This window comes from Pogona vitticeps, chromosome 2 (genome assembly GCF_051106095.1).
Source record: "Pogona vitticeps strain Pit_001003342236 chromosome 2, PviZW2.1, whole genome shotgun sequence".
Lineage (NCBI taxonomy): Eukaryota > Metazoa > Chordata > Lepidosauria > Squamata > Agamidae > Pogona > Pogona vitticeps.
In genome coordinates, this window is record NC_135784.1 from 279,160,036 (window position 1) to 279,180,171 (window position 20,136).

The 20,136-nt window shown below is 41.1% G+C and overlaps 1 protein-coding gene across 1 annotated transcript in view; it reads right to left on the reverse strand.

Moving 5' to 3' along the window:
- The window catches only part of DMGDH (dimethylglycine dehydrogenase), a 51,024-nt gene that overhangs the window by 26,136 nt on the left and 4,752 nt on the right, over positions 1-20,136 (reverse strand). The window contains exons 2-7 of the mRNA XM_020783720.3: positions 11,174-11,345; positions 9,325-9,423; positions 7,505-7,669; positions 7,097-7,301; positions 2,764-3,012; positions 2,296-2,494 (exon numbers count right to left, since the gene is read on the reverse strand). Coding sequence (XP_020639379.3) covers positions 2,296-2,494; positions 2,764-3,012; positions 7,097-7,301; positions 7,505-7,669; positions 9,325-9,423; positions 11,174-11,345 — 1,089 coding nt within the window. The remainder of the gene's footprint in view (positions 1-2,295; positions 2,495-2,763; positions 3,013-7,096; positions 7,302-7,504; positions 7,670-9,324; positions 9,424-11,173; positions 11,346-20,136) is intronic.

Here is a 20,136-nt window from a genome sequence, read left to right on the forward strand (position 1 = left end):
GGGGTGAGCAAACAATACAATCTAATGAAAGCATATGTTGATCAGTCAGTTTAGCTGGGAAGAATATACAGCACATTGACACATTGATACATGTGTCAACATCATCAGGAGAGGCTGATCTCTTGGTCCGACCACTTTCACTGGTGCATTTGATGGGAACGCAGAAGAGGACCTTCTTTGTTGCTGCTCCCTGACTCTGGAACTCCCTCTCACAGGAGGCCAGGCTGGCCCCATCTTTGCTGTCCTTCCACAAACAGGTAAAGACCTTTCTCTTCAGACAAGCTTTCCTTTAGTGAATGGCTGCCTGAGTGAGGTTTTTAATTGGATTAATGTGCCTTACTGCTTTGAATGTGTTTTTGCTGTTACTTTTGTTTACCATCTTTCAGTGTGGTATCTGTATCGTCCTTTTTCATAATTGTATATTTACTGTTTTTAGCATTAAACATTGTCTTTTAATGATGTAAGCTACCTTCAGTCATTTTTAAGGAGATAGCTGGAGAAAAATATTTTAAATAAAATAAAATAAATATATCAACATATCAAACAATGTGTTTGTTTAGACGTAACACTTAATAATGGTTTGTATGGTTCACATATTTGGTTGTGTAGCCAGAGACTGGGAGTTTCATCCTCACTGTGACTCCTGGAAGAAGAGCCAGCCTGTGTAATCATGGGCAAGCTGCACAGTCCAAGGCTATCACTAGAAGAAGGGAATGGTAAACCACTTCTGTGTATTCTCTACCTAGAAAACTCCAGAAAATGTCACTGTGAGTCAGATTTGACTCAAGAGCATACAGTTGTTATTATGTAAGCCTGTAACATCCCCCAAACGTACATGCTGCTTGCTTGCTAGCTTGCTTGTTTAATCTGGCTCCAAGGTCACTCTTGGCAGTTCCCAACAAGACAAGACAATAATAACAACCTTAAATAATAACTACATAGACATCACATTACTAAAAAGAGCAATAAACATGTACTAATCATTAAAATTAAAAAATGTAACAAATGTTCCGTGTAAAGATAACTCTCTCCCTCATTGGTTTGCAGCAAAGTTTCATAGTTTGGGAAGCCACACCTTGATCTACCCTTAAGCAGAGTGATGCAGTTGTTTCAAGACACAGACTTTAGGTGTTATGAGAGGGTGGCAAATTTTAGTTATTTAATTTGTTATCATTGCACTTTGACTGCCAGGGATAGAAAGAGACTTTCAGCTTCATGTGTCAAGATAATGAGGCTCGTACTATGCTCTTTGACTGGGAACTGTAATTTACCATGTGTTGTTCCACCAAGGAAGGAAAATGTCTTGGCCCAACTCTAGGGGTTTCCTTGTTTGACAAAGATTGCTTTTATCTTTATTTCTAATATGGGGTTGCAGAGCAACCACAAACTAACCTATGACACTGACATTATGTCTGAAGCAATATGTCAAGACCTAGAAGGGAAAGAACAAGCTTAAAGCCTAGCAAAACGTTTACCACTGCTCCCAGTTCCCAGCTTCCTCACAAGTGTAAAACTGTCTTAAATATATTTTGAACTTGCTATTTTTGAAATATGAAACCTATAGGATATCCCTGAGAATCAAAGGAAGCATGGGACAACTCAAGCAGACACTGTTTGCTACCAGATTTTTAAACAGAGAAGCATCACAAGGTAGAAGTACTTAGGGGGCAATATTCTGAAGTAAAAACTATTTTTAAAAAAGTTGAAAGGCAATATTTGAGCATGTGGCCTTGTGACTCTAAGGTCCTTGCTCACAAAGAATGGCAGCTTTTCCAAAACAATGCTTAGAAACACAGAATTTAGCATAATTTAAAAGCCTAATTTTTGCCTAAAGCTACTAATAATTAGGGATGTGGTGGCGCTGCAGGTTAAACTGCAGAAGCTTCTGTGTTGCAAGGTCAGAAGACCAAGCAGTCGTAAGATCGAATCCACACGACAGAGTGAGCTCCCGTCGCTTGTCCCAGCTCCTGCCAACCTAGCAGTTCGAAAGCATGTAAATGTGAATAGATAAATAGGTACCACCACAGTGGGAAGATAACAGCGTTCCATGTCTAGTCGTGCTGGCCACATGTCTACGGACAAATGCTGTCTACAGACAAACTCTCTATGGACAAACTGTCTACAGCTTGGAAACAGGGATGAGCACCATGCCCTAGAGTTGGACATGACTGGACTGTCAAGGGGAACCTTTACCTTTACTAATAATTACCAAATTAAGAATTAGTACACAAACTTCAAATTCTTCCAAAAGCAACAGACAGACAAGCATCTTATTTAGTAGATAAATTTACTTACCCAAAACCAACAGCCACCCAATAATTTTGAACACCCTGATGTGGTCCCACCATAGGCAATATATCTGGAGAATATGTTATGGGACCTGCAACTACATTGATTATGTTTGCTTGCTTCAGGACTGGAACCATTTCCATAGCAGCTTCAACATGATCCATTATTCGGTCCAAATCTGATTCAAACAGCTCCTTCCCAAAACCTAGAAAAATGTTTTAATTTGTTATGTAATTTTAGAAACAGCTTAATAAATATCTAAGTATATGTACCAGAATAAATGCTTCATGCAGAAAACACCTATTTGCCCTCTAATAAAATAAAAAATGAAAGCAAAGCGATTAGATAGGATTATTTTTCAGTAAAATACCAGAAAGGGCCTTTGTTCTTCTACATAATTATTACCCACAATATCTACTAAAAGTACAAAGCAGTCAATGGCTACAATATGCATGATTTTTCCAAAAAAATCACCTGGTGGGACTCCATGTGCTACCCAGGATTTCTGAAGTTTCATTTTTTCTTGGCTTTCATATGGGCCAAACAATAGCCCATCTCTTTCTTGTCTCAGATAATATGAACCTTCCAAGTCACGAAGGACAGGCAGTTCCTTTTCTAGGGCTTTTACTTCAGGAATAGATGCAGTGACAACATATTGATGATGAACAGGTATGAGTGGGTGTTGCAATCCGACCATTTTGCCTATTTCACAAGCCCAGAAACCTAGAACACACAAGGTAAAGAAATAATAATAATAATAATAATAATAATAATAATAATAATAATAATGATGATGATGATGATGATGATGATGATGATGATGATGATAATAATAATAATAATAATAATAATAATAATAATAATAATAATAATAATAATAATAATAATAATAATAATAATAATAATAATAATAATAATAATAATAATAATTTATTGTCATTGTAAGTATATACACAGTATACCCATACAACGAAATTCACAGACACCCAGAGACCAGACACTAGCACACACATAACATTCCCCAAACACTCCCCACCCACTAAAAAATTCCCCACTAAAAATACAAACATCTACACCTCAGGCCAAGTAACACAGTCCAACTAATAATTCACTAATACAAATATTAGAACAACAGCAGAATACTTGGAAACCAAGGGCAAATCTATTTTCAGAGTAAACAACATAGGTTAATGTTTGGAATAGGACTGAAATTGTGCCACATTCTATGCTGTTGCAGAAGATCACCAAAGCTTTGCGACAATAAAAGAGGTGGTAGTGGGGCTGCAAAAAGGTGGACCACAAATCAGAAAAAAACCATACCACCTCTTGCTCAGAAAGATATCTGCTTAAGCACAAACATGGATCCAGTCCATTGTACTATGTTTTCTTATTGCAGAAAGATTGACACAAAGACTTGAATGCATTACAACGTATATTTTTGTATAACAGTATGAAAACTAATCTATACATAAAAATTGTCACATATGTTATAACTTCCACACATCCCAGTTCATTTCAGCTCAGTGTGATGCATTTTATATGTTTTGAGAAACTTGGAAAGTTTGTTTTTAATTACAGTTCCCATTCTAGCTACAGGATTCTGTGAGTTGTGGCCCAAAAAGTAAAACGTTGTAATCTTTAATACATTTCCATTGTGATATAACAGATTGTGACTGCACTCCTGATATGCCAGGCTCCTTATACTGAAAGAATATTATACCATCTAGCTCACCATTGAGGAAATGAATATTCCTCAAGGAGCTTTTAAGATCTAAACATGGGGTTTTGTCCCTCCTTGCTCTGACAAAGATTAAACCTTGCACCTTTTGTATGTAAATTCAGAATTTGGAATGTTACTTTGAACAAGTTATTAGCTACAATTTTAAGATTGTTGCTGCCTCAGAAATAGGTACTATATTTTCATGTTTCTCAAAAGAAACTGAACTAATTACTTTAGAAGTATTTGATTGCTCCAAGCCATGTTTCTCCCGTCTACTTTCAACTGTTCACCATCACTTTAACTGCGCACCGAGAGCATGAAGGACACCATGATTCATCATTTGAACCATGTAATATTGCTCCTCCATCTCTCAATAAGGTTACACTCTTGTGAATAAAGGTAATTAAGAAGCTACAGCTATCCTACAAAGGGAGTGAAGTTACCTTCAGTTAAGTTATAAGTGTAAAGTAACTGAGCTAAGCCTTAAGTGTTACAAAAAGGGATTAATTATAACTAGTTATTGGTTATTACTTCCTTGTAAATGTTGTAGAAAATGTTTTACCAGTGAGCTACAGCCCTCCCATGCAATTCCACACGAAAAAAGCTATCTGGTGTTAAAACATGGCATTAAACATTTCAACAAAGGGTGCAGGCAGCTTTTCTAGGTTCCAATGAGCTGAAGCTCCTCTATGCATCTTACAGCTGTCAGACTGATAGAGTCACCTTACTATTATTATTATTTTATACATTTTCTTTTTGTTATGTGCTGTCAAGTTGCATCTGATTTGCATGTAGGCATCCTTCAGTCTCAAGAGACTATGGTAATGTGCTCTGCATGGAGGTCTTGGAACAGCATTTAGTGTGGCTGAGAAGGCCAATTCAAGAGTGACAATCTCTTCCACACTGAAGACAACTACAGTCTGTCCCCTGTCCAGCTCCCTGGTTTTGCTGGTTTCGGGACTGCCTCTTTGCCTCGGCCTGCTGTGCATATGATTTATAGTAATCCTAAAAGGGTTATCAAGGTGCGTAAGATTTTTAAGGAGTGGTTTTACCACTGCCATCTTCCAGTGAGTTTCCATGGCTAAACAAGTTCAGAGATGGGCAACAACGATAATCAGGGGACACAAAACCAAGACCTATGAGGAAAGACTGAAATAACTGGGAATGTTTAAAAGGTAAAGGTAAAGGTTCCCCTTGACAATTTTTGTCCAGTCGTGTTCGACTCTAGGGGGCGGTGCTCATCCCCGTTTCCAAGCCATAGAGCCAGCGTTTGTCCGAAGACAATCTTCCGTGGTCACATGGCCAGTGCGACTTAGACACGGAACACTGTTACCTTCCCACCGAAGTGGTCCCTATTTATCTACTTGCATTTGCATGCTTTCGAACCGCTAGGTTGGCGGGAGCTGGGACAAGCGACGGGAGCTCACTCCGTTGCGTGGATTCGATCTTACAACTGCTTGGTCTTCTGACCTTGCAGCACAGGCTTCTGCGGTTTAGCCCGCAGCGCCACCACGTCCCTTTTGAGAAAAGAAGACAGAGGGGTGATATGATAACACTTTTCAAATGATTGAAAGGCTGTAATATGGAGGAGGGGCAGGATCTGTTCTTGATCATTCCAGAGTGCAGGACACACAACAATGTGCTCAGGTTACAGGAAGCCCAATTTCAGCTGAATACCAGGAAAAACTTCCTAACTGTTAGAGCAGTAAGACAGTGGAACCAATTACCTTGGGAGGTTGTGACTGCTCCAACACTGGAGACATTTAAGAGAAATGTAGACAACCACCTGGCAGATATCCTTTGACTGGTATTCCTGCATCGAGCAGGTGGTTTGATTTGATGGCCTTAAAAGCCCTTCCAATTTGAATATTTTATGATTCTAACAGGAATTTGAATCCCGTTCCACTGAATTGTAGTCCTTCACTGTATCCACGACACTACATTTTATTACTTACTTCTAATTAAGAGCATTATACTGTAATTATGAATTGCAAAGTAGTGTCACCTCATCAGGCTTTTTCTATTCTTTGGTTAACTTATTAAACCAGAGCTACACTTGTTTACTTTCAATGTTCAGCCAAAGGGGCATTGAGACCTGGTATTGATTAATGGTCTGGGTTGGTGTGGGTAAATAAACTACAAGAGTATGTTCCTAACATTCTTAAAACCAATCTTCTTGCTTCCTTTCATAACCACCTCTCCGAAACATATAATAATTTACTGTTAATGTCAGTCCTATTGTACTAAGTTCATACTGCTAACTCAAATGCAGTGGGTTTATTAAAGGAGCTGCTTACCTTTCATCTCAACCAGTTGCTCAAAGACTGCTGACTCACACACTCACCCTTTTATTACCTTTTACACATAAAGGTATCCTGCCACCACTTCGAGACTTCAGATCTGACTTCACAAATTACAGTTTCTGCTAAGTTACAAACAACATTTTGCAGATCCACTTTAGGCCTCAACTGTATGTTACAAATATCCACTCAACAACAGAGAGAAATCATTAGTGATGAGAAAATAGGAGGAAGTTTCCTCAACCTCCGTAACCTGCAAATTAGTGTGCTTTGTTTTTAATATGAAATGCCAAAATATACACAGAAACCTATATCCTGGTCTTAAACTAATTTGCATGGAAGATTCACTGATCAATGCAATGGCATTTTAAAAAAATAAGAAATAAAATAATGTGCTTATTACCATCATAGACTATAATATATTATTCTTCTATAGTACAACCCATTGTGGGGGAGGTGGAAAGCATTCACAGCTTTGTGCCAACTCATATTTGATGAGGCCATCATTTGAAAGTTCAGTGATACCCAACATTGAGTAACCCAGGTGTCCTTGGACTGCTCCCAGAAACTCTGGCCAGCATAACTGGGAACTGCAGTCAAAGAACACTTGGGTTACCCAGTGTTGGGAACCATTGATTAATACATGGAATAAATTAGTTACTTTCTGCAAGGCATCCACTACAGCAGTAGTGCTCTGTTTGCATTTAGTGTGAAATGCCTTAAAGTGTATAGCTGAATGATTTGCTTTTTAACTTCCAATAGCATTAAAATTCTGTTCATTTCTTACCAGCAGTATTCACAACTCTGTTTGCTCGAATTATTCCATTTGGTGTTTCAATATCCCATGTTCCATCTGATCTAGGTTTCAGATTAGTTACTTGAACTGGATAATTTAACTGAGCACCGTATTTCCTAGCCCCTGCAGCCAAGGCCATAGTAAGTGAATAAGGGTCAATATGGCCATCTCCAGGATTGTACAAACCAGCCAAGATCTAAATGAGGCAAACAAAATGAAATTAGGTTAATTTTGCTAGGTACATATTTTCAGTCAAGAGAAAAGAAATATGGAAGATCCAAATATTTGGGTTTATTTAAGTAGGGAACTAGACAGCTATGTGTAATTTATAAACAAATTGAATCTATTAATAGACAAGAACAAAAGAGATAAAGATTATTTTCAAATGAATTCTTTTACCTTTTCCATATTTAATAAGGGAAATAATTCTTGCACTCTCTCTGGTTCAATAAAATACTGCTCTGTTGGGTGCCAACCAGCTCGAGTCATTTGGTATTTAAACTCATCCACTCTTGTTGGGGTTGTAGCAATTCTAATACTTCCTGGCTGATGAAAACCCACAGCCTAATATGATGAGAAAAGAGACAATCACATTTCAAACATTAGAATGCACACATGAAGTCCATTAAAAAACATTAACTAATCGTAACAAAGTATATTTATAAATATATTCGCGAAGGCTTTCACAGCCGGGATCTAATGGTTGTTCTGGGTTTTTCGGGCTCTTTGGCCGTGTTCTGAAGGTTGTTCTTCCTAACGTTTGCCAGTCTCTGTGGCTGGCATCTTCATGTTCTTTGACTCTGGTGTGGATGCTTCGTTTTGTGGTTCCAATGTATACCTGGCCACAACTGCAAGGTATCCGCTATACTCCACCCACACAGACAGGTACCTACACAAAAACTCCAACCACCACTCACGGCAAAAAAGAGGCACAATCAAAACACTGGTAGACCGTGCAAATCGGAACTGTGAAGCTCAGTTTCTCAACGCTGAACTCGACCACCTGAATTGGGCCCTACACACAAATGGCTACTCCAAAAATGAAATCACAAGAGCCATCAAACCAAGAAAACACCAAACTGAAGAAGAAAAACAGCCACCCACAAACAAAGTATTCCTGCCATACATCAAAGGGGTCACAGACTGCATGGGGAAACTTCTGGAAAAACACAACTTACAAACAGTATTCAAGCCCACCACAAAAATACAACAAATGTTACGGTCAGCAAAGGACAGAAGGGACCCCCTCACCACTGCAGGAGTATACCGGATACCTTGCAGTTGTGGCCAGGTATACATTGGAACCACAAAATGAAGCATCCACACCAGAGTCAAAGAACATGAGAGACACTGCAGACTAAAACAACCAGAAAAATCTGCAGTAGCTGAACATGCCATAAAACAAACTGGACATGAAATTCTATTTCAAAATACTGAAATACTGGACAACACCAGCAATCATTACGTCAGACTGCACAGGGAAGCCATTGAAATCCACAAGCATCAACAAAACTTCAACCGGAAGGAGGAATGTCTGAAACTCAACAAAACCTGGCTCCCAGCTCTCAAAAACACAGAGTGCAAAAGGTCAAGGAACTCCACCCAGCCACAAGGTCAAGGGATTACTGCACACAAAAAACCAGCTAATGACACCCATCAACCACAGGGACAGATAATCTCCCCTCCTTATCAAAACAATACAGCCACAACAAAACACACTAATCAACCATCTCCTGATCAGGACAATAGCCTACCTCACAAACTAGCCTTCTCACAGCCATAAATACTCCACCCACTCTCAAGCCTACCCAGAGCACAGTTTGCTGTCCTCTGAAGATGCCGGCCACAGAGACTGGCGAAACGTTAGGAAGAACCACTTTCAGAACACGGCCAAGAAGCCCGAAAAACCCACAACAACCATTAGATCCCGGCCATGAAAGCCTTCGCAAATACTTTCATTATGTTTCACAATATGTGATAACTACATTGCTCCCAAGCTTTTAAGATCTATTTATTCTTTTGTTCTCCGTCAAGAATTTTAATAACTTTATATGCATCATTTATAAACTCTGAATTGGCAGTTAAACAATGTGAAATCTAGATGAATGCCAAATAAATTTACATGGTGAGAAATTGCGTAGCCCCAGATAGCCCCAAGCTTGTAAAACATTCTGCAACAGTGTGACATATCACATTTTAATCAGTATATTTAAAATCACCTGTCCAGTTTCCTCTTCTAATTTTTCATAAAGCTTGATGCTGTAGTAATGGATTTTCTTCAAATTTATTCCTGGATGGAAATATGTCGTCAAACCTGCCTTTAAAAGGCAACCATAAAAAGATGATATAAAAGCTGTTTCAATTTTTCTGCTGTACTTTTAAGTCAATTTTCCAATTATTAAATCTGTTAATATAATGCAGCAAAAGCAATAAAGAATTTTGGAACACCTGAAAAACTGGGTATTGGATTCAGATGAACACAATCCTAACTGGCCAAGATGACCAAGAGCCAGCTGATCAGACATTACACCAGCTTAAATAGGTTATGTATTTAAGCACCAAGCCATAAACTGCAGTTTGAACTTTTGCTAATACTCATTTTGCAGTACAGTGTAATCAAAATATATGTGCACAATTCACTATGTTTCTATGAAGACTACCAAATGCTGCTTCAGCTCTTTACAGTAATATGTGAACATATGTCATAATTATAATCATACACCACTTCAGAATATATGGTATACATTAACTACATCTAACTTGCTTTACTAAAGCAATCTTCACTGACATATGAGATGATATCTAGTATTACAATGTGACTACAAGCTACTGAAAACAACTTATTATTGGCAAATAACAATGTCATCATACAGTTAATATAATATGGATCTTCCTGTATCCCTTCATGCTCTCCCAGGGCAAGCTGTCTCTTCTAACTACTTAAATATAAATAAATTACTTTTCTGTGAATCCTATGGTCAGTATAACCAGGGGCTTCTGTGAAATTAATTTTCTCTCTGCATTACCTTAAAAAACAACCTTGACAGTTAGAGGCAGAATTAAATGATACAAAATATTGATTTAGGTACAACAGTATCAGTGTTAGTTTGTGCTTCCACAAGTATTTATTCCCTATTTTTAGTGCATTTCACGTTTAACTCTCAATGAGTACATCATGTTGCTTAGGGTAGTAAATTGCACTAGATGAAGTCCATTGAATAAATGGGGATTTAGTGAGTCTATGAGTTCCGTTGATTCAGACAGGCCTATTCTAAACGCAATTAGTTAGAATCGGTTCATTTGACTCAATGGAACTTATGTAGGCATTGCCTCACCAAATCCTCACTAATGCTGTGGGCCTACTCTAGAGTGATTTACTACACTAAGCAACAGGATTTTGACCAACATGTCTGAAGTCCTTCAATGCCTAGATAACATAGCAGTTATTGAAAAACTGCTTCAGGTGTTCACAATAGCTATTGCAATGACCAGTCACTTTGATAAGCATGCACTCTGTTCCCATTACAGCAGCCTCAATGTACAAACAACAATGGCCCCCTCCCATATTACCCTGTTTCCCCGAAAATAAGACCTAACCTGAAAATAAGCCCTAGTATGATTTTTCAGGATGCTCATAATAAAAGCCTACCCCAAAAATAAGCCCTGGTTAAGTGAAACCCCATCTTCCACCAGCAACTCATTGTGCAGCAGCCAGAAGAAGCTGACATCATGACTGTAGGTGAATAAATGTATTGTTATACATGGAAAAAAACAAAACATCCCCTGAAAATAAGCCCTAATGTGTCTTTGGAGCAAAAATTAATAAAAGACCCTATCTTATTTTCAGGGAAACAGCGTCAGTATCAGTAATTAATGAGTTTCATCTATATAGCAGTTTCCATTGCATAAAACAGAGATCACTGAATCTCTGATAACTGAAATGACTTGCTAAAGTTCATCCTTAATTCTTTAATCACAGCAATGAAACATGTTGTGATTTTATGATTTGGGCAGGAAAACAAATCTTTCATCTTTTTGCATGCATAATATATAAGAAATCTTTATTACTGCGTGCCAGGTAGATCCAGCAGTGAGTTCAGATTTTTCCAGCAGAAGTACATCCTTCATGCCAGCCTTGGCCAGGTGATAGGCAAGACTCACACCAACACAGCCACCTCCAATAATTACTGTTTCTGCTGAATCTTTCCATCTTGCTTCTAAAGATGTTGATTTCTCTTCCCTATGAAAAATTAGCAAACAGGACACTTGATTCTTTTTCTTCTCATAGGCTCTTACACAGCACTGCGGTATACAAATGTTTTATAACATGTTACTGGTAGTATCAGTATTAACATTTTATTCTTAGGATTTACTAAAATGTTCATATATGGTCAGAAGCCATAGTAGCTAACAAATAGATCACCTACAAGTTTAACCCGTGATCCTGGTTAGCCACGTCCTCCTCACCAGTCAAGCCCCCCGCCCAAAAGATGGACAGAGATTGTTGTCTTCTTTTAATATAAACAGTTTCATTGAGGGAACAGGTAACTTATCAATAATAACTTTGTCAGGGTCCTCACAGGCATCAGTCTTACATTCAGACTTGACTACCTGACTCTTGGGGTTCACCCAACATGTCCAACTGTTGATTCGACACCCCCTCCATGGTCATCACCAGGTGTGAGAAGGAGGAAGCCTCCACCAGAAAGAAGGAGAGTGAGCCATCCCCTCAAACTCATCACAGAGTTACGAAACTATTTACAGTATACTCTGTTACCAGTGGTGGCTCAGTTGAGGATGCAAGAGAAAAAGAGCAGGAAAGGAGAGGAGAAAAAGGGCGGGAGAACAATGGTTAGAGAAGGAACACCAATAGAAGAGGGGTATCTGGTGACAGAGGCAGGGGGAGAGATAAAAGGAGAGATGAATTGAGAGACAGGGATAGACGAGGAGGAAGAGAGGAAAAGGAAGAAGATATACCATTAGGATGGGGTTGGTTAGAATGGAGGATCCATGGGCCAGAGAGAAAGCCTGAATGAAATTACCTCTTGAAGAAAAAGAGAGAAGGCAATAGTATTATATGCAGACTACAACCGAGGCTAAAAGAGACAGGGAGAGAGGACACTCAAAGGAAGGGAAGAGAGGGAATAGCTGTACAACTGGAATACACACACACACACACACGCACACACACACACGCACACACACACGCACACGCACACGCACACGCACACACACACACCAAAGGGGATGATCGTTGGAAGAAGGGAGGGAAACTGTTGCTGAGCTCCCAACCTAAGACACCGACTGAAGGAGAATGGGTTCTACACCCTTGTTGTGGGACCATTTGCCCCAACCTAAGGAACCTCACCCGGAAACTGACAGATTACAAATGCTTTGGGGTGAACCCCCGTTGGTGAAGTCATTCTTTATGCCCAATTTCAAAGACAGTTGGACAGAAAGAGACATATTAAACAGACCCATTGGTTCTACCAAAGTGGTTGTTCATAGCTTACTGTTATCTGTTAATAAAAAGTTTATGCATCTTGACCAGCTGTTGGCGATTTGGGGGAAAGTAAGGGAGGATGGAAGGAACCTAAGCTTGAACCCACTCACACCAGGGTAGCATTAACCAAATTTCTTTCAACATTCCTGTACCCTTCTATTGACCGGTTCTCTTTCCTCCTCACACTTTCCTGCCCCTGGAAGTATATGTTGTGAGGTTGATTATTTACTGGAGTATGTTGTCGGGATCTGCAGATGAAACCTAATGTCGGGATCTGCAGATGAAGCCTCCCTCCCCTCTTGACCAGCAAGGAGAAAGGAAAAGGCGAAGCACTCGAGTGTGGGTTTCAGGGCGGGATCCGGATGGACTAAAACAGTGTGCTGTGTAGCATGCTGTTCAGTGAGAACTCCCCCTCCTTCGCCTTGCCCTCGTTTATTATCGGGATCTGCCTTTGAACAAGTTAATCAAAAACTATTCTAAACAGAGGCGGTTAATATCCTGAATACACAAGTATGGTAAACAGAGGGGCCGGTAAATAGAGGCATGTAAATCCTAAATACACAAGCAGGATAAACATTCCTGAATACAGAGCAGGGTAAACATAGACAGATAACATTTTAAATACACAAGTAAGTTGATACAATTTACCCAGAGACAGGAAATTATCCTAGATACCAAAGTAGGTTAATGATCATCCTTACTGGAAACTGACCTGAGCCCAAGCACAATGTCTGCTACATACATTGTAAAAGCATACAATTTCCCCACAGTATGTTCCATGACCTCCACTCCATCCTTTTTCTTGATGTTCTTTTCTCAGTCTCAATTCTTTTTCCTTCCTTATCTTACCTAACTTCTCCTTTTGCTGTCTACATCTTTCAGTCTTCTCACACTCTTTCTATAATTAATGCCCCCATTCCCTCTCCCCCAATACGATGGCTTTCTAGGGGGTCTCCCTTGCCACTCTATCTCTGCATACCTCCTAGGAATTTTAAAACAAACCCAATTTTAGTCCTTGGGTCTTTCTTCACTATCCACAACCACTCCTCTGTCTCTTTTTCCTCAGGTTTCTCCACTCTTGCCATATAACTATCTCCTTCCGCTATTTCTGGTGTCTCCCCCTTTCTCTCCACCTCCATCCCTTTTAATCCCTTCACTTACTTGTTCTAACTCCACCCCCTTGTACATTTTCCTTTTCCTCAGTTTTGTATCTTTCTCGGGTTTTTGTCATACTGTGTTGGAGAACCTTTTCTGTCTTTGGATGGGGTTGAGCTGGTTTCTACGTCCCGGGAAGGAGAAGGGACAGCACACTGAGGGGGAGCTGAGCCTCCCTGTCCTCTCCTTCACATAACTACTATTCAGATTTCCCATGCAAAATTAATTTTCCACCTAGACTTCCTCTTCAATGAAATAATCACAAAACATGTGTTTCGTATGACAGCCCCTTAATGCCCAGATATAAACCTAATACATTCCTTTCCAATAATCCCTTTCCAATTAATCAAAATTAATTTCTCACCAAATTAGTACTATGTCTATGAATTTATTCTTTTTAAAAACATCCATTTTCTTCTCATGTTTCCATTCAATTTACTCTCCCTGCCTCAATTTGTTTTTTTTTTCTTACTTTAAAGTAATTTTTCATTCTGCTGTTCCTTATACAGTTTTGTCTCCCCTTCTACCAGAAACACTTTGATGCCATGCATTGACACTTGAGTCTCTAGCTTAAGGGGAGGTAGAACAAAGATGCTGAAACTTTTAAAAGACAGACAGGCAGACAAGCTGGCCAACTGGCAACAGCCTCCTAGCCAAGCAGGGTTAGCTCCAGGACATATCTCTCCTTGTTTCATCTACATTGCCCTAAAGCAGCAGTCCCCAACCTTTTTAGCCCCGCAGACTGGCTGGGGAAGGCGGGGCACCCCCTGCGCATGCACACACACACACTCTCTCTCTTGTGTGCATGCTTGTGTGCATGTGCATAGGGCAGTGCAGCACTCATGCGAGTGCACTCTTTCTTGTGTGGGCACGCTTGTGCTCGTGAGCATGTGCAAAGGATGGCACAGTGCTCATGTGGGTGCGGCCGCACTTGTGCACAGGTGCAAACGGGCTACGCGGGGGGGAGTGCGGGCGGGAGGTCTCTCTCCATGGCCCAGTCCAGTTCAGGCCACGGACCAGCACCGGGCCACAGACCGGGGCTTGGGGACCTCTGTCCTAAAGCATAGGAACCTGTGTATTGCCCAACTGTAGAAACAAGCAGAGAGTAGACACTATGAATTATTTTTGCACTCACAGATTTTAGTGTAAGCATTGTAGGTCGTCCACCATTACTTATTTTACATTTCATTTATGTAATTCGTTATTTCACATGCAAAGAAACTTGTTACCAATATTTTTTCTCTCCCCCCTTGTTTGTGTGCGCGCGCATGTGCACACACAGGCACACACAGTGTTTGCTCTATGGATGTCTATTGCTGCCATCTCTGTCTGAAGTCGGCAAAGTAAAAGATGGCAAAATTGCCACTTAATCGGAAACAAGTGTCAAGCACTTGTTTCTGATTAAGCCTGTAACTACATTAATTTTGGATTAAGGCTGCTCTGCTCATAAAAAGAGAGGTTACCTACCTGAAACCATGGTTCTTCTAGTGGTCCTCTGTGAATGCACACAATTGGGTTGTTCTGCACCTGTGCAGGATGTTTCAGAAGTTTCTAGGCTTAAAAACATGTGATAATGAGACGTTCCCCTGTGGATTGCATGCTCCCAGCGTCCCCTCAGTTCCTATAACAGTCCATCACTGTCAAGGTACTGTATTCAAGGACAACATGATGGACAGAGGGGAGGAAGGGTGGGATGTGTGGATTCACAGAGGACCACTAGAAGAACCATGGTTGCAGGTAGGTAACCTCTCTTTCTTCTTTGTGACCTCTGTGAATAATGCACACAGTTGGGTGACTGACAAACTCACTTACTGGATGGTGGGATGTCACAGTAGAAGAGATGTCAGGATCGCTCTGCCAAATGCAGCATCATTCTTTGCCCGGACATCAAGACAATAGTGTCCCACAAAGGTCAATGGGTTAGACCAAGTAGCTGAACGGCGGTTGTGTGGGAGCTCTATTCCACAGTGGAGAGTGGTAGAGTTGAAAGTGCTCTAGGAGAATGAGCTTTTAAATGTTCAGGAGGTGTCTTGCCTGAAAGCTCATAAGCCAATGATATAGTTTGAACAATCCAGTGAGAGATGAGGCTGGAGCACCCTTATGAGGGCCTTGAAAGCATAAGAAAAGTCTTGAAGACTTCCTGAATGCTCCTATCAATGTAGAAGGCTAGAGAACGCCGTACATCAAGCATGTGGAGCATGCGCTTGAGGGGCACGGAGGGAGATGGAAATAAGGTTGGCAAAATCAATGGTTGATTAAGATGAAAATCAGAGACAATTTTGGGTAAAAACAATACACCAAAATAGAGGGTGACCTTGTCTGGATGAAATTGAAGATAAGGTGGATGATCTGAGGGCTGCTAATTCACTGGCATGTTTGGCAGACGTTATTGCAACAAGGAATTATGTCTTTAAAGAAAGTAACTTGAGATTACAGGTAGCCATTGGTTCGAATGGTGGTGAGGGCATTGAGGATCATGTGTAAGGACCACTGAGGTAGAGGTTGTTGTCTTGGAGGGCAAATATTTTGGAGTCCCTTGAGGAATCTTTTCAGAGTTGGGTAGAAAAAGAGTCTCACTGATTCAGAATGAGAAGGCTGATGGGATACAACAGCTGAAATATAAACCTTTAAGGTAGGATGAGATAGTCTGAGATCAAAGAGATGGAGGATAAAGGTAAGTAGGGTCCTTAGAGAAACTGGTGTTGCAGGTAAGTTTTAAGATTGAGTGAAGGAGATGAAAGATTTCCATTTGTTTTGGTACAATTTTGGGGTAAATGGCTTTCGAGCTCGATCTAAGACATTTCGAATGGTGGGAGTATTCTCAAGGCTGTCAGAGAGCCTGTCGAGGTAGAGGATCATCCCATTGTTCTGGGTGAGAAGGTTCGTTATTGACGAAAGATGGAATACGTCAATCAACATCAATCTCAGATGGGTGAACCACGGTTGACGTGGCCACCATATGGCGATGAGAATGGTGTCGGCGTGAGATTGTGGGAGTCAAATGACAGTCCATTGAATGAGAGGAACTGGTGGGAATAAGTAAAGCAGTTCTCCCGTCCAGTCTATCATGAAGGGATTCCCGAGTGAGTTCGTGTCTACACTAGCTTGGGAGCAATATCGTTGACACTTGGTGTTGGTCTTGAAGGCAAATTGGCGACAGAGGAGGTTGAAGACTTCATTGTTCAGTACCCATTCGTATGTCCCTGTGGTAAGACGACCGAGACGGTCTGCAAAGCACTTGTCGTCTGTGGAATCGTGGATGGCTACTGGGAAAATTTGGCGTAGGAAGCACCATTCCCAAAGTTCAATCGCCAGATACAGGAGTGAGAGGGAGTGGGTACCTCCTTGTTTGTTCAAATAGTACAGTGCTGTAGTGTTGTCTGTAGCTTCCTGTACTGCTCGTCCTGCAATGAGTGGTAAAAAGGCATGGAAGGCTCTGATGATGGCTAATAGTTCAAGATGGTTGATGTGCAGAAATTGTTCTCATTTTGTCCACAGATCGTGTATCATGTGATGTCAACAGTGGGCTCCCCATCCTGATGGGCTGGCATCAGTGGAGAATTGTAGAGGTTGGAAGGGCCTGCCTACCATCAGATGAGGTTGAAACGTCCACCAGGTGAGTTGACTGGTGAGTTCCGTTGTAACTACGAGACACTTGGAAGAGTGGTCTGTTACACCAGTGGTTCTTAACCTTTGTTACTCGGATGCTTTTGAACTGCAACTCCCAGAAACCCCAGTCAGGACAGCTGGTGGTGAAGGCTTCTGGGAGTTGCAGTCCAAAACTCCTGAGTAACCCAAGGTTAAGAACCAGTGTGTTACACTACACAAAAGCCTTTGACTGTGTGGACCACAACAAACTATGGCAAGTTCTTAAAGAAATGGGAGTGCCTGACCGCCTTATCTATCTCCTGAGAAATCTATATGTGGAACAGGAAACAACAGTTAGAACTGGATATGGAACAACTGATTGGTTCAAAATTGGGAAAGGAGTATGACAAGGCTGTATATTGTCCCCCGGCTTATTTAACTTATATGCAGAATACATCATGTGGAAGGCTGGACTGGAGGAATCCCAAACCGGAATTAAGATTGCCAAAAGAAATATCAACAACCTTTGATATGCAGATGATACCACTCTGATGGCAGAAAATGAGGAAGGATTAAAAAACCTCTTAATGAGGGTGAAAGAGGAGAGTGCAAAAATGGTCTGAAGCTCAACAAAAAAACTAAAATCATGGCCTCCGGTCCCATCACTTCCTGGGAAATAGAAGGGGATGACATGGAGGCAGTGACATATATTACCTTCTTGGGCTCCATGATCACTGCAGATGGTGACAACAGCCACAAAATTAGAAGACACCTGCTTCTTGGGAGGAAAGCAATGACAAACTTAGACAGCATCTTAAAAAGCAGACATCACCTTGCCGACAAAGGTCTGCATCATCAAACCTATGGTTTTACCAGTAGCGATGTATGGAAGTGAGAGCTGGACCATAAAGAAGGCTGACCACTGAAGAATTGATGCTTTTGAATTGTGGTGCTGAAGGAGACTTTTGAGAGTCCCTTGGATTGCAAAGAGAAGAAGCCTATCAATTCTGAAGGAAATCAATCCTGAGTGCTCACTGGAAGGACAGATCTCAAAGCTGCGGCTTCAATACTTTGGCCATCTAATGAGAACAGAAGACTCTCTGGAAAAGACCCTGATGTTGGGAAAGTGTAAAGGCAAAAGGAGGAGGGGACAACAGAGGACAAGATAGATGAACAGTGTAACCGAAGCTACCAACATGAATTTGACCAAACTCCGGGAGGCAGTGGAAGACAGGAGGGCCTGGTGTGCTCTGGTCCATAAGGATCACAAAGAGTCGGACACAACTTAATGACTAAAGAAAACACACACACACACAGAAACACAGTATCACATTGCTCCTTGGGTCTGGTAGTTTAACCCACAGTGATTCTATAATGGAGTCAGACCCGCCGTCCATCTCCATTCTGCTGGATTCTACCCCTTCTTTGACATAGATGGCCACTTCGCCTCCAACATGCCCCTCCCTATCCCTCTATAGAGTTTATAGCCTGGGATTGCAGTATCCCAATGGTTCTCCGAATTTATGGCCAGTATATCATCTTTGCTCAGATGTTTTGGGCATTTGCATAGAATCACCTGTGTACGAGGTCCCCCCAAGAAGGGCTGCTTGATTGTTTCTTTTTTCTACAGTTTCTCCTTCTAGTGGACCAACTATCACATCCCATCACACTCCCAGTCCTAACTCCTACACTGTCAACACTTTGTGGTTCTCTACCCTCTCTACCCTGATTCCAGATGGATGAGGATTCAGTTTAAAAGCTGCTCCGCCACCTTTTTGGCAGATCGCCTTCTCCCACCCAGATCTACCCGAATTACTCGGCATAGCCAGGAGGGTCAGTTGAGGGGCCTAATGCCGAGAGAGGCCTGGAAAGAAAGAACATGAAACCAGGCTTTCTCGGCAGTGGCCCCTCGACTATGAAACAGCCTTCCATCAGAGATCCGCCTGGCTCCCTCGCTGGATGTTTTTAAGAGCCATTTAAAAACTTGGCTCTTCAGGCAGGCTTTCCCTCATGTCAATTCTTGAATTCTATCTTTTCTGTTCCTTTATTCCCCATCTTGATCACACTATATTAATGTTCAAATGCCTTTTTGATTATGAATGTTGTTTATTTTGATTGTTCTGTTTTTATTGTTATTTAATGTTATTTTATGATTTTGTAAGCCGCCCTGAGTAGATGCTGTCTAGGAGGGCAGGGTATAAATTGAATGAATGAATACATGAATGAATGAATGAATGAATGAATGAATGAATAAATGAATGAATGAATGAATAAATAAATAAATAAATAAATAAATAAATTTTAATGTTACACACCAACAGGTATGGTTCTGTGTTAGCTCAAGTGAAGCCCGTCCCTCTTGTAAAGGGCTGGCTTGTCCCAAAACTTTCCCTAGTGCCTAATGAATCTAAACCTCTCCCCCTGACACCACCATCTCATCCACGTTTTGAGACCCCTGAATTCTGCCTGCCTAGCTGGCCCTGAGCGTGGAACAGGTAGCACTTCCGAGAGAATGCTACCTTTGAGGTCCTGGCTTTGAGCTTCCTCCCTAACAAGCTAAATTTGGCCTCCAGGACCTCAGGGCTACATTTCTCCATGTCATTGATGCCGACATACACCACCACTGCTCCCTCATCCCCAGCACTCTCTACAATGGAGCCCTGATTAGAGTGCTCCCTGGGGCCTGTAGCACCTCGTTAATCAAATCTGCAACTCCTGAAAGGGTTAGCTGAGATCAGTTTCTCTGGGAAACTGACCTCTTGCCTTTTAATTCCAACTGACTTTT